The sequence below is a fragment of the Heterobasidion irregulare genome (genome assembly GCF_000320585.1).
Source record: "Heterobasidion irregulare TC 32-1 unplaced genomic scaffold scaffold_02, whole genome shotgun sequence".
NCBI lineage: Eukaryota > Fungi > Basidiomycota > Agaricomycetes > Russulales > Bondarzewiaceae > Heterobasidion > Heterobasidion irregulare.
The window spans coordinates 1392514-1406255 of NW_009258198.1; the positions used below are offsets into that span (position 1 = coordinate 1392514).

General features: G+C 52.5%; 5 protein-coding genes across 5 annotated transcripts; 3 read left to right on the forward strand and 2 right to left on the reverse strand.

Annotated features, from left to right (window-relative positions):
* Positions 1 to 57: 57 nt before the first annotated feature.
* HETIRDRAFT_154489 (uncharacterized protein) lies at positions 58 to 3148 on the forward strand (the record flags this gene model as incomplete). Its single annotated transcript, XM_009544112.1, has 13 exons — positions 58 to 201; positions 263 to 514; positions 569 to 638; positions 757 to 1217; positions 1286 to 1586; positions 1640 to 1765; positions 1822 to 1926; positions 1998 to 2041; positions 2097 to 2189; positions 2320 to 2430; positions 2508 to 2866; positions 2940 to 3048; positions 3125 to 3148. 13 exons carry the CDS (start codon positions 58 to 60, stop codon positions 3146 to 3148), a joined length of 2199 nt encoding a protein of 732 aa, XP_009542407.1.
* A 137-nt stretch (positions 3149 to 3285) lies between these two features.
* HETIRDRAFT_145960 (phosphatidylethanolamine binding protein) lies at positions 3286 to 4599 on the reverse strand. The gene is made up of 7 exons (XM_009544113.1): positions 4330 to 4599; positions 4090 to 4248; positions 3943 to 4033; positions 3783 to 3888; positions 3703 to 3729; positions 3384 to 3647; positions 3286 to 3311 (listed from the first exon to the last, which is right to left on the reverse strand). The coding sequence occupies exons 1-6, from the start codon at positions 4541 to 4543 to the stop codon at positions 3417 to 3419; spliced, it is 828 nt and encodes a 275-aa protein (XP_009542408.1). The 5' UTR covers positions 4544 to 4599; the 3' UTR covers positions 3286 to 3311; positions 3384 to 3416.
* Positions 4600 to 4846: 247 nt separating this feature from the next.
* On the reverse strand, positions 4847 to 10567 carry HETIRDRAFT_407557 (uncharacterized protein; the record flags this gene model as incomplete). Its single annotated transcript, XM_009544114.1, has 15 exons — positions 4847 to 4947; positions 4969 to 5371; positions 5430 to 5719; positions 5763 to 5901; positions 5962 to 6045; positions 6097 to 6165; positions 6224 to 6391; positions 6451 to 6581; positions 6637 to 6696; positions 6750 to 7710; positions 7789 to 8913; positions 8967 to 9293; positions 9348 to 9414; positions 9465 to 9548; positions 9609 to 10567. 15 exons carry the CDS (start codon positions 10565 to 10567, stop codon positions 4847 to 4849), a joined length of 4968 nt encoding a protein of 1655 aa, XP_009542409.1.
* Positions 10568 to 10827: 260 nt separating this feature from the next.
* Positions 10828 to 12489, forward strand: HETIRDRAFT_414574 (uncharacterized protein; the record flags this gene model as incomplete). The annotated part of the gene is made up of 1 exon (XM_009544115.1): positions 10828 to 12489. One exon carries the CDS (start codon positions 10828 to 10830, stop codon positions 12487 to 12489), a length of 1662 nt encoding a protein of 553 aa, XP_009542410.1.
* A 451-nt stretch (positions 12490 to 12940) lies between these two features.
* On the forward strand, positions 12941 to 13371 carry HETIRDRAFT_115217 (uncharacterized protein; the record flags this gene model as incomplete). Its single annotated transcript, XM_009544116.1, has 2 exons — positions 12941 to 12974; positions 13007 to 13371. The coding sequence occupies 2 exons, from the start codon at positions 12941 to 12943 to the stop codon at positions 13369 to 13371; spliced, it is 399 nt and encodes a 132-aa protein (XP_009542411.1).
* Between the last annotated feature and the right edge of the window lie 371 nt (positions 13372 to 13742).

The following is a 13742-nucleotide window of genomic DNA, read 5'->3' on the forward strand; positions in this document are numbered from 1 at the left end:
GTGCAGAATTGCTTCTCTCCACCATCTTGCACTTCTTTGTCACTCGTCACTCAACTCATGGCTTACAATCGTGAATGGGATAGAGGCAAGAACACCTGGGACGACGGAGGCGGCTGGTATGACAATAATGGTCGCGGAAATGTCAGGGGCAGAGAAGAGGACTACCAGGGTGAAGGAAAACGAAGAAAGTATAACAATGGGGTGCGTCAGCGCAGCTGCACCTCTCATCATGCTCAAACGATTTACAATCGATTGTTTGCAGAGTTATGATGCATCCCAAAACTGGGATGAAGGCAGCTACGACACCAGCTCCTATGATACAAGCTATCAGGAGCAGCAGGACCCTCGTCCGACGCGTGGTGGACACAACGGAGGTGGCGGCGGTACAAGCAGTAGTGGACGCGGCGGCGGTGGCGGCGGGGGGTTCTATGGTCATAAAAAGAACCTCGTGTCCAGCGAACCCAGCCCCCATGTAATCTTTCTTGGGCTAGATCCTGACTTTACAGAGGCGGACGTCCGTTGACTTTCCTTTCCTCCTGATTTGCCTCTCGCTGAACGCCTGCCACAGCTACAGGCATACCTCAACAATCACGGCTTCTCCGTCGAGACGGTCACGATAATCCGAGATAGATCAACAGGCACTTGCCCATCACTTGACTTTACTCTTGGCCATTTGCATTGACGTCTCTTTCTTTTTTTGCTTCCCTTTGTGATCCTTCTACCTGCGACCGCTTGCCCATCTATGCGCGTCCGAAGGTCAATCGAAGGGTTTTGGATTTGCGCAGTTCACGACAGTCGAGCATTCACGTGCGTTCGTCGACCCGCTCTTTCCGTTCATCCAGGTTCCTCCTCCCGCGTCGCATGGTGCGACTGCTACAGCCGCGTTTTACAAAGCGCTGGAGATGGGTACGCCGCACAACGGACGCAGGGTCAAGATTGATTACTCCCAGAGTGCGAACCCTGGGGACAGGAACCGCTTCGGACGGCCAGCGCACTCAAACGATGGCACGCGGGATATTGGCAACTCACAGGTTCCGATATTGCTGTTCCGCGGGCTCGACCCGCTCTCTGGTCCCCAAGCGATCATGCAGGCTATGAAGGGCTCCTCTGGTCCGTCTCAGGAAGGTGCTAAGGGCATGAAACGCATCATCCTCATCAAGGACAAGGTCACGATGGCGAGTTGGGGTTTCGCTTTCGTTGAATTTGTGGACGTCCAGGTACGGTGTCTGTGTGTGTGCTCCGTTGACCTTGTTTGATGCTTTCAATTGCATTTTTTCGTTCCTAGGCCGCATCCACGGTCCTTGCGGCGACTATGTCTCCTCAAATCCATCCAAATGGGTTCCGGATATCTGATCGCCCTGTGGCAGCCTCTTTCGCGCACATATACTCGTTTCAGCCGCTGCCAGATCCTATGATCCGTGACGAGGCCAGCATTCCGTCGTCGCTAACACTGGGTGGGGTGGAAGGCATATGGGTTCGATACTGGGATGAGGCTTCCACTATCGCTATGCTGGAGTTTGAAGTGCAAGAGCCCGCTCGACAGCTACCAACGTTTGGGACAGGTAAGAAGGAAAAGAAGAGGAAAGGTGTGTTATGATTTTCTGGCCCACAAAAGTGGCGTTCACCATTGGAATGTTAGCTGTCGACGATAGCGTAGCAGAACGTCCCGCGCCTGTCGAGGCTTCGGTTCTGCCCGTGTCCAACAAGCCAGTTACGCTGAACTTTAAGGGTTCGGCTGCTAACAAAAGCGCTTCTACTATCGCACGTAAGCACGTTTCCCGTCTCGAAATCGTGCTATATCTGAACCACTCCTATGCATAGCGAAAGCGGTGGCTCCTTTGGCCTTGGGATTCTCGATGACGGATGAGTCAGGAACAAACGATGATGCTAATGTGGAGAAGTCCTCTGCGAATGATGACGCCAAGGGTTTGTCTCATACTCTGAGATACGGAGACAATTTGTTGTGGATGCGTTTATTGATGGTTCATGCCATGCAGTTGCTGCGGCCAAGAAGGTGGCTCCGATGATTGCCAGCAAGAAGGTGCGTTTCAACTCAGCTGTTCAGTGGTTATTTACGACTGACTGTTGCTCTACAGATTGCCAATAACATCACAAAGTGGAATCAAGTCCAAGAAGGTTTCAACGCCGACGCGCCCGCCGCCACCACTTCGACCACCGCGCCGTCTCCGGTAATGTCTCCTCTTAGTTTAGCGGCAGCATTCATCCGGCTCAATGTAAGGCGGGATCCAGGTTGTTGTCCCAATCAAGCAGGTTACACCCGAGGTCAAGGCGAAGCCAGCGACGCCTTTGCCGTCCGAGTCCGAGTTTGAGTTTTCTGATACTGCCAAGTTCGCGTGCATGTTGTGTGCGCGCCAGTTCAAGTCGTTGGAGCAGCTGAAGCGGCATAACAAAGAGTCTGACTTGCACAAGGTATAGAAATGGCTCTGCCTTACATCCTCTCCCTTCGGCGTTCACTTCTTACATTTCATGGTCACCCTACCTGATAGAAAAACTACAAAGACGCGAACTTGCGCGAGATCGCGCGCGAGAAGGTCAACGCTGCGAAAGCATTAGCGACTTCCAGTTCCAATGCTTCCAGTTCCCCAGCGCAGCCGAAATACCGCGATCGCGCATCCGAGCGGCGGGTTATGCACAATCAACCAGATGTTCCGATGCCCGAAGGTTCTGACGAGAAACGGAAAATGCGTCGATTCGCAGAGGGCCCGCCACCCCCGCCTTCCCCGCCTTTGCCCCCCCCTAACCCTGGCCAGGATGAGACTAACGTGGGCAACAAGCTACTGAAGATGATGGGATGGAAGGAGGGCACCGGGCTCGGTGCGGATGGAGAGGGCAGGGTCGATCCCATGTAAGACTGTTTGCTTTCACGCTTTATTGTGGTCCACATATGCGTTGCTCGTTGCTGACGTGGGACCGAGCAGCAAGACCGCACTATATGCTGCTGGTGCGGGCCTGGGCGCGAGCAAGGCAAAGGAGGTTGGCAAGTACCCTGATGGATACACGGGGTACGTGCACATGGCGCAGGATGCGGTGAGTTCTTGGTTTCATCTCGATAGGATGAGACGGTTGTGCATCTGGAGCAAGTCGCTGAACGCTTCGCAAACAGGCCAGGGAGAGGTATGGCAGCTGATTGACAGTGTTGGGTAGGGCGGCTATCGTCCGACCGCCTATGTGTGGACTCATTCCTCTGTGCATCGTCGAATCACTGTTGCAATCCCGTGCTACATATTGTTATCTTACTCTCGTCACGCGATAAGCACAGCGCTTGGTTTATTAGGATGGATTCATTAATACTTCGAGTAAGAGACAGTTCGATGACATTAAAGTCTGCGTGAAGTGAGAACAGGTACGTAGGTCTAACTTACGGCGAGGCAGGTATCCTTTACAGGGCAATGGTCCTACATCATGATGATACCGAAGGCGGCGGCGAGGAGGGCCAAGGGCGTGCTAAGACCCTGCGCGCTCATCGCTGCATTCCCCGTACTGGCGGTCGTTTTAGCGGTGCTACTCGCGGTACCGGACGCACCGGCCGTTGACGCGTGGGCGGCGGGCAGAGTCGATGTCACGACCGCGGACGTTGGAGAGGGAGTGGCCGTAGCTGTGCCTTCTTCCACGGTAATGTACGTGCCCTGATGCAAGGTGAGTACGCGGCGTGATCTCAACCGAGCCAAAGAAAGAACGTACGGCGACGGCAGCACCCAACTTGCTGGTCTGGACGACGAGGAGTCAATCAGCAGGGGACAAGGAGAAAGCGAAGTGCGAACTGAGATGTAGTCCTCGAGGTTGAAGACGGAGACGCCGACGTTGGCCGTCGAGAGGTTCGCCGGAGGAGTGAAGTCGGAGCCTTGGGGAAGGAGCAGGATGACGTAGCTGTGGGAAGCTGTCATCGCGCTGAGCCGAGATGAACAGACGCAGATTACGTACCGATGGGCACCGCTGCCCGACGCTGGAGCGGGTCCTGCATACTCTGTGACCGCCAGACCGGATGCTGTGGACACATTGAAGGGAGACGAGCCTGAATCAAAAGGGGGTAATCAGCGTGTGTAGGGTGCATGGACTGGCGGGACACACCGGTGAGCGTGACATCATTGACCAGCCAGTGGCGGGTCTGTCCTTTGGATTCATCAGTACCGACAACATCAGCATCAGCCATGACGAGCGTGTAGTTTCCCTCCAGCTTGACAGTGTCGTTGGCGGGCATAACGGTGAGCTGGGGCGTCGGCGAAACCTCTAGCAGATTTCGCGCACGCACATAGGCCGGCGCGGGGTTAGCCAGGTTAATCGCGTCGTTTGTGCGAGTTATGAACTCACGGTCTTTGGTCAGCTTTTGGCCGGGAGAGATGGTGCCCACGCCTGAGTAGGAGAGGTTGAAGAAGGCGGTGGGGGCGAAGGTGGGAAGGAGGGAGGGGACGAGGCCGGCGTTGGAGAAGTGGGCCTGGATGGCCTCTATCTCGAGGGTGGGGTTGGTGGGCTGAGCGGTAACGAGCGAGGCGAGAGAAAGAACGAATGCTGCTGAGACAAACATGACGAACAGCGATGACAAGTTCTACTTAAGTCGTTGTCGCGGTCGAGAGTGAAAAGAGATACGGAACGAGCAAAGTCCGTCTGGGCTAATAAGGGTGCTCGTGGATGAGTCAGCCAAGGCGCTCATAGAGTGGTCCTCGCGCTTGACGTCGTGCTCATTGCTCAGTTTCAATGTTCAGTGTTTAGTGGTCGTTCTACAAAGGTTCCGGACATCGATAGCGAGAATAGAATAATCAAAATATAATCAGATATTACAGATAATAAAATCACAGTCTACTGAGCGTCATCGTCAATGCCCAGGGTCCTACCCAGCCGTGTCCGTAACCTCCACCGCCGAGCCAGCCGGCGACAGAATGAGTTCCTCCTCCACAGTCTCCCCAACGGCCTCCAATTCCGCCGCCAGCTCTGCGGCCATCGTCTCCGCACGTAATCTCCGCCGTCGGGTCGTTGGCGCCTGTGTAGCGCTGATCGTTGGCGACGTCGGTACGAATGTCTCGAATCCGCCCGACTTCAGCTGCGCCAGCATATCCCGCGCAATATCCGCCGTGTCTGTCCTCCCTCCGCTGATTGATCCCTCCGTCGAGACCGTCAGCGACTCCGATGGCCGCACTGCCGCACCTGTTCGGCCACGGCGCATCCGACGACCGACACTGTCACCGTTGCGCAGCTTCTCTAGCAGGTTGTCGAGCGCCGCCGTATCCTCAAGATCCTGTGCGCTTGCCGCTTCGCGCGCTTTTGCACGGTTGACTTTCATCTCCTCCTGCGCTTGCTTCCGCTTTTCCACCGCTTGCTTCTCCTCTGCAACGGTGCGATTGTCAAGTTGACATTTCTGTTGAATCAGGATCAGTAATGTGACGGAATGACTGTGTCGAAGAATTGTCACAAACCCGATACGAAGTGATGAATGTCTTGAAGATGCCATAAAACTCCGATGATGAGAGACTTTTGTCTTCCTCGCCAAAGTATCTCACCACTTCGGTGAACGTCGTCTCGGCATTGTTCACATCATCCACCAAATCCTCCAGTTGCCGTGTGGCCTTGCCGAGAAAATTCCACATCTGTTTTGAGTAACGGTCGTTCTGCTCGACCTCAGAGAAGTGGTCGTGGAGTTCGCTCCGGATCGTCTTGATTCCCTCTCTCAGCTCAGATAGGCCTTTTCGGACGTCGATCAGGTTGACTAGAAGGGGAGCTTCAGCAACAAATCAACGAACAAGAAGAACAAGAGAACTTGCCTCGGTAAGCTTCAGCAGGTTTGGCCAGCTCTTCCACAAACTGCTCTATTTCTGGGAAGTGCTTTGCGACTGTTCTTTCAAGGAAGTGCAAGAGGGTTGTGTTGTTCATGGATTTCGTGTCCACCAGCTAGCGGAGACAACCTCAATATTACTACTGAGATAACGGAAGGGCTCGCGCGCTACTCACTTTATTGATACTGCTGACCCGGAAGCCAAATGCACCGCCCTTTATTCCGGTGCCATTCATGAAATTACCGATCATGAGGATGAGCTAAAATGACTAGGTAAGTCTAGCTCATTGATGGCCGCAAGCACAACATACATTGAGTAATTCCTTGAAATGAGTTGCACTGAGCAGCGCCTTGCCAGCTTGGGAGAGTTTACGAGCACCCTGGAGACGGTTAGTATCAGCTTCAGTCGACGTAGACGACTTTTGATGTGATACTTGCATCGTCCAAGAGAGCCCACTGTTCCTCAAATGAAATCTTGTACAGCATCCCCTCAATTCGTGGACCCAAGCGATCAATCTGTATGAGTTTGACCATGAGACGATCGGCAGAGTGTAGGCCAGCGAGCTCCTCGGCATCGGCATTGCGGTAGACGTTGAGCTTGCCAACCTATAGAGTCATTTATAAGGATGAGCCCAAACTACAGCCAAGTAATCAAGGGAACCGACCTGCTCTGGTGTGGGCACGACGCGCTTGAGTTCACTGAGGAAGACTTGTGTGCAGACGTCCTGATCGAACTCTTTGATCTTCTGAGCGACCTCCTCTGGCGCAAGCTTCTTGACTCGCTGGATGAGAATCTCTGTTGGACCGCACTCTCAGAGAAAGACTGTCACGAGAAAGTAAATTGTACCTACCGACACGTTTCTTGGTCTGCGGATCGAGCACGCTCTTCAGATCCGCGCGTCGTTGTCGGGCTGCAAACGGGAACTCTGTTAGAGGGTCATAGTAACGACACTAGGGAGCATACCCAAGAGGTTCATGACGAGCTGTTTAGCCTTGAAGTCCTCCTCCATCTCCAGCCAAATTCCGTCGGTCGACAGCTTCGCCAGCATTTCTTGCTCTTTTGACGGCTCCTCGTTGCTCCATAGGGTCTTAGACACCTGCTGCTGTGGCAGCTTATCCCACTGCAGTTGCTTCATCTTTGTGCTGGGCGTCACGGGCATGCCCTTCCGCGCAGAAAGTAACAAGTTCAGATTCGCACCCAGTAACATAGACGCACGTGCAGAGTTGGGTCCAGATGTTGGCGTGGCCCATCCCTTGGTAGGAGGTGGGGGTGGGGGTGGTGGTGGTGGTGGTGGTACGCCTGATGTGGGAATGAGGCCGAGGCTCCCAGGTGGTGGTGGTGGTGGTGGTGGTGGTGGGGGAGGAGGAGGAGGAGGAGGAGGAGGAGGAGGAGGAGGAGGGGACATAATCCCGTCAATGCCGAACGGCGGCGGCGGCGGTGGTGGTGGTGGCGGCGGCGGCGGCGGGGGGGCAGAGCCAGAATCAGATTCTTCAGGCAAAGGTGGTAACGTTGGCGAATGTTGAGGGCTGCTGGAAGCGGATGGCGGGCGACCACCCTTGGCTCTAGCTGCGAAATGTTTATTAAGCTGTTCTGCAAACGAGCCCCCTGATGGACGGGCGCTATCAACTATGGATGATGTTACCGATGTCGGCTGGGTGTCTTCGGTCAAATTGGTGAATCCGCTCTGTGTCGAACGGTTATATTCGCTCTCTGCATCCTGGTCATCTGCGCGTGTCGACGAAGGACGGGTAGAACCACCGTCGCTAGCTTCTGCTAGATCTTCCAGGGGTGCAGCAAGTAGGTTGTGCGATTTGTGCGACCGCTGCATTAGCGGACTGTCTTCGGCAAGACGACGAGAGTCTTTCCGCCGTGGCGAGCGATTGATAGATCTTGGGCTGAAGACAGGTCCATCCCGAGGTGCATACTGCCCACATAGGATGGAGATAGATGAATACATCACACATCTTAGAATTGAAACACACGATATTGGAATCATACATACAATCTTTACGCCCGCAGCCAGCTGCTGTTGAATCTGCTCCTGCACGTCTGCCTCATCGGCATCCATGAATTGAGAGGTCCTACCATTCGCCGCTTCGGACATACGCATTGGTTTTGACGGCTTACTGTTCTTCCTTGAGTGTGGACGTCGCGCAAGGCTCGACCTTCCAGGTGTCGCCTCGCTGTCCTCAGACTCACTCTCGTCAAACCCATCCTTCCGTTTCTTGCGCTGTGGGCGGTCACCGTCTCGACCTTCGAGTATATCGATAGTTTTATTCCGCTGCAGATGCCGCTCGAGCGTCTCCATGAGTGCCTTGCGGTCCATCTTGCTGTCGACGTCATCAAGGATCTCGTCTACACCTCTACCGACTTCACGGAGCATTCGGAAAAGCTCCATGATTTGAGCCTCGAGCTGGGCGATCTGTTCCTCGTACCCAGTCTTCTGCGTTTCGAGTTGGCCCTGAAGGCGGGTGGTGTTCTCTCGTGATATTTGGAGTTTCTCCTCCAGATGCGCAACCCTCTCCTTCAACTGTCCAACGAGCCCCTCACTACCCTGTGAAAGTTCAAGCTCCAATGACTCTTTCTCCAGCTGAAGCCGGCGCGCTTCTGCACGGACTTTGGCGGATTCTGCTTCCAGAGTCTGGTACTGATCTGCGTCGTTAAACTGAGCAATGATGCGCTCGACCGACTGGCCCAATCGATTCTCTCCATTGGCAAGTTTCTTATCCATGACCACATCCGTGACCAGTGAATCGAGTAGCTGATAGTAGTGAACAAGTCCTGGCCCCTCTTCCCGAATGAGGAGTAAGTGCTGCATCATAGATAGGAAGTAGTCGTGAGCCTTCGAATCTTCCGTCCTAGCTTTGAGAGCGCCGTACACATCCTCCAAGCTCCTCATATCTCGCAGAACCTCCTGATCCAGACGTTCCCGAAGTTGTTGTTCGTCATAATCGATTGTGTCTTGAAGGATATCTAATTGCTTATCTAGCTGATCCAGGCCAAAGCTTCGACAAAGTTCAAGAATCCGCTGCAGGCCGGCAGCTTCCATTTGGGCACGGTGATGGAGGCGCAAGTCAAGGTCGTCTATGCCGTCCATGATACCATTGATGAGGAGAAAATTGGATAACTAATGCAAGATACCATGAGGAGAGCATGACGAGTTCAATAAGCAAGACTTACCGCGTATTCATTTAGAGATCCTTCCAACCCGCCGGCGTTTTTTCTCATATCCTCACTCGCACCGACCAGACTGCCCATCTTACCTCGACCCATCAGCGAAACCTCCATACTTTTGAACCAGAAGGCATAAGGCGAGTCTCCTTCATTATTCGCGACACTCAGGGCCTCGAGACCAGATATAGCAAGGTTGATGGCCTCGGTGTTCCAGTACACTAAGAAAGTCAAGAGATCGAGGACGAGTTTTCGGGTACCTATCCGAGGCGAATTTAACGAGGAAGCCACTTGAGTGACGAGTTGATTATGTGTTAATGCTTCATTTGTTGCAGCCTGTAACATCGTCAGTACCAAAATTTCTATTAGTAGAGCTTCTGTATTCCTGACCGGATGGTTCAAAATTTGCTTCAAACAACGGACGACTTCAATCTCAAGCGCCGCATCGGAGTCTCGTCTGTTACGGATAGTTCACACTAGATTCAACAACAGGTTGTGAAAAAGTACCTTTGAGGGCCTTTACGACTGATATGTGCAAGTGCTTGCGCCAATACCGGCGTTCCCTGTATTGAGATAAATTGACGAAACCAACTATGAATAGTCCAATCTTAGGTTAGCAAAGATTGTACATGTCATGTATGGCAGACGTACCCCACTTCCTTACTGCGCAAGGAAACAAGCAGGCTAGAAGCTTGCTTGGCTGTGATGGTTTTGTCCAAAAACTTCCTCAGATACCATTCCGGCGTTCCCTCATCTATGGGTGCTGATTTGCCCATTTCCTGCTGCTTCTTCGACTGCTCCTCCTTCATTTTCTCCTCCTTCCAACGTATACGCTCGTCGCTTTCCACCATATGCCATTTCTGGTCTATCGACAAAGACGGAAGGGATCCTATCTCGCGCGTGCGCATGATGTTCTCGAAGAGCGCCTCGATCTCGGCATCGCTCTCGGGGCGGGGAAAATAAAAGTCATCTTGAGGCCCGTGACGATGAAAGTGTGGGAAGTGTGAATGGGCTGAATGGCTCTCGGATGGAGCTACAGAGGGGGCGTAACGTGAAGTACGATTGCCGTCGGAGCGCGTTGTGAAAGTAGAGGACGGGCGCATCGTACTGGAGGATGCGGATTGGGGCGGAAGCGGAGGGTGAGGAGAAGTTGGGGAGGGATACTGGCCAAAGTCGACCAAAGAAGGACTTCGTCTGCCAGAGCTTTCACTTTGGCGTAGTCGGCGCGCAGTTGGTGTGTAGGGCTTCGAAGGGGACTCAGCGGAATCGCTGTACAAAGTCGACGAATCATCTGTCACTAGGGACATTTGAGGGGAGTTTGGTCTCATAGAGACATTGTTGGCAGCGTAGACAAGATCCCGCTCTGCCTTGACGCGTTGTATGGTATTGAGGTTGAGATCGGTGCCATTAGTGGTGAGCGTGGGGTTTGTGATAGGTGCAGAGATGGCGTTGGCGAGGACGGCGGAGCGAAAGCCTTGTGAAGACGACCCAATGGGCAACGGAGAGCCTGGGGGAACTCTGTCGTATGGCATGGAACGCAACTCGCCTCCGGTAGATACAGAGGGCTGGCGTGGGCGAGATTTCTTCTTGCCGAACAGACTTTCCATCATAACAAAGAGAAAATAGCGTTGCCGTCGTTAGAGAATCGGGGAAAATATAGCACTCTAGAAAGGGTATAAAGGGTAGAGAAGGGAGAGGCGATGATGGTGGTCGAACAGATGAAGGGAGGGTGCTGGGTTCCGGAACTGGGAAGTGGCAACAAGTCTTTCCGGCCAGGCGACGTCTTTCTGTTCTTTTTGTCACCGCTGTTTGAGACATGGTGAGCACCAACGGCTATTCCTTCGACAGCATTTGACATCATGATTCTCAGATGCAATCCGACTTTGCTCGACAACGAGCAGTCATCACCGCCTCGAGTCAGGATGGACGTCTCGCCCCGTTATTCCATCAGAACGCCCTTGCACCGATCTTGAAACTTCCCCTTGATCTGCTCACCACCATCTTCCTCTTCTTCCCTGCCAAAAAATTTACGGATGAATCTCCTACGTGGCTTCGCATAACGCACGTATGTCGTAGATGGCGTGAAGCCGCCATTGGATGCGCCCTCATGTGGACAAATATCATGTTTGATCCTCCTCCGTGGACAACTATAATGCTCGCTCGCTCTAGAGGAGCACCTTTGGTGATCGAGGCTGACGTTGATGACTCTTTATCAGGTCGTACTCGTTCTGAGCGCGTAGATCTTGCCCTTGCCCATTCACATCACGCTCGCGTTATACGCCTCAGAACCCCTCCTTCAGCGGCTAATGGACTAATTTTTACATTGAAGAATTGTCCTTCTCCATTGCTGGAGGTACTTGAGCTACGGATCACATATCGCGGCCCTTGCTACATTCCTGAAGATATCTTTGTGGGTGAAGCACCGCATTTGCGTAGCCTAACCCTTGAAGGGTGTAGCATCAGCTGGCGATCACATCTTTTCAGCAAGAATTTGACCTATCTTACCATCGTCGATACCCCTTTACAGGCTCGACCCTCACTTCATGATCTCCTCAGCATGTTGCGGTGCCTCTCTAAGCTTCAGATTCTTACTCTTCACCGTTCGATACCAATGATTCCCGAAACCATCAATGCCCTGCCCCCTTTGATAAGCGAGCACCGTCTTCTCGAGTTTCCTCACATGGAGGCTCTAAGTCTAGATGGGTTCGTTATCGATACCAGCAACCTCATTCGATACTTTGTCATTCCACCTGCAGCTTCCGTCCTCATATCGTGCCGACACAATCCAGCTCATGCGAATCTCAGGATTTCTCTCCCTGTTGTGACAGCCGTGGTGGAGGAGCAGTGTAATTATCGAGGCATTGGCATCACAAACCCATCATGGGTGGTCGATCTTCTACAAGGCTCGTCATCCGACGTCGAGGTTCTCCTTTCAAAATGGGACCAGACATCTTACAAACACCGGTTCGCTCTGCGATTTTGTTGGCGCGCGCAGGCCTTGCCTCTGATCCCGATCACACTTGTCGTGCAGACGCTAATCGACCCGTTACATCTGGAGACCGTGAGGGGGCTCAAAATGGCAGGAGTGTTTTCCATGGAGCATAGAGACTGGCAGATTATGTTTGCCTCGCTTCAAAAACTCGAAACGTTTCACGTCTCGCATGACCTCACGTATACCTTTGCGGATGAGTGGGAAAACATGCTCCCTCGTGTCAATGACATGGGGCTCTCTACTCGGAATGCAGCTGACACCCTGGTGCCTCTCCACACCCTCAAGACCTTAGTGATTTCACATGCTCATTTTTCCCACCCGTTGGGTGAGAAGCAGCTTTTCCGGAAATTGCAGAGTGCTCTTACTCGACGACGGGAGCTGGGCCTCGACCTTTCGCTACTCGATATTAGGCAAAGTCATATCACGGAAGAACAGCTGCATGCTATTTCCGTCGCTGCGGGCACAAAGACTCATTGTTCTGGTTACCCAGAGACTTATGGAGTCGGAGAGCCTGATGAGTGGAGTGACGAAGATGGATGAAGATGATCCAGTCGTCCAGTCAGTACGTACATCCTGTCTTGACGCCTCGAAAACACCCATTCCACTTATTCTCACGTTGAAAGGTTAGAGCCGAGAAGAATGCTGTTCATATTAAGCCAGAGCTGTGACCCTATCGGAGGTACTAATCACTGCGGTAGTTATGGAGGATGGGTTTACAAGAGGATTGCGTTTCCTGGTTCGAGTTTGCCAAATCTTGCCTTTGAATGATTGCGACCATCACGCCAATTGGACGTTGGCTCTACCAACAGGCTTAGAGAAGTCGACGTTGGGCTCAGTATGGAAAAACAACTCGAATAAATTTTTATTGAACCACGTGGTATGGTGGCTTGATCGAACACTCTTCCAGCGCTCTCTCCAAACCGTGTACATTCTCGTTCTCAGGACAACCTCCACTCTTTTGTATAACACCCACTCTATCTCACATCATTTCATGGCAGGATCTACCAACGGATCTATTGCGCCCTGTGAGCAGACTTTGCGGCTAACCTATTACCAGACACTGAATGGAACGAAGCAGTCATTGTTGCCGTTGTCTTTGTCGGACTTCTCTCTGTCACGCTTCTGCTTCTTTTGCTTCATGCATGCGTGCGCAGCCAAATTCGACTTGCAAAAAACGACGCGGGGCGGGATGGTGGAGACTGTGAAAACACGCACCCTGACGATAGCATGTTGGAAGAGAAGGAATCAGGGGTCACGCCGACGTCACAAGCTTCACAAACTTCATTCACGCTCTCTCCTGATCAGCCCGTGGTCTTTGATGTTGATACAGGAAGGGGATACAATGTCGAGATCATGCAAGTAATATTGACTCCGCCTACGCCAGCCAAAGAGAGAGGGGACAAGGGCGTACCTGTCCCGTGATGTAGATCGACGTTCACGTGATAGTCATGTATATCCGCGTTCATCTCGTTTGTTGCGCTGAGCGTCGTATGCGCACCTATTAGGCTCTTTTGATCTTGGGTGATACTGTCTCTGCCTGCATGAGCCATTTGATATCACTAAAGTTATTTGTTGATGCATTGACTTTTCCTTGCACCCAAGATAGGTTCAATGCATTTCAATGCTCATTGTTAGGGCAATAAAAGCTGATCAATATTTTCCTCTTGCCCATGATATTCGGCATAGTGGTCTACTAGTATTATTCTGTGGGGAAACCCGATACCTCCTTGTATTTCTCATGTCAAAGAGTGAAGCTGAATCAGTTTGTGTACTCTATTCCAAATCATAAATCA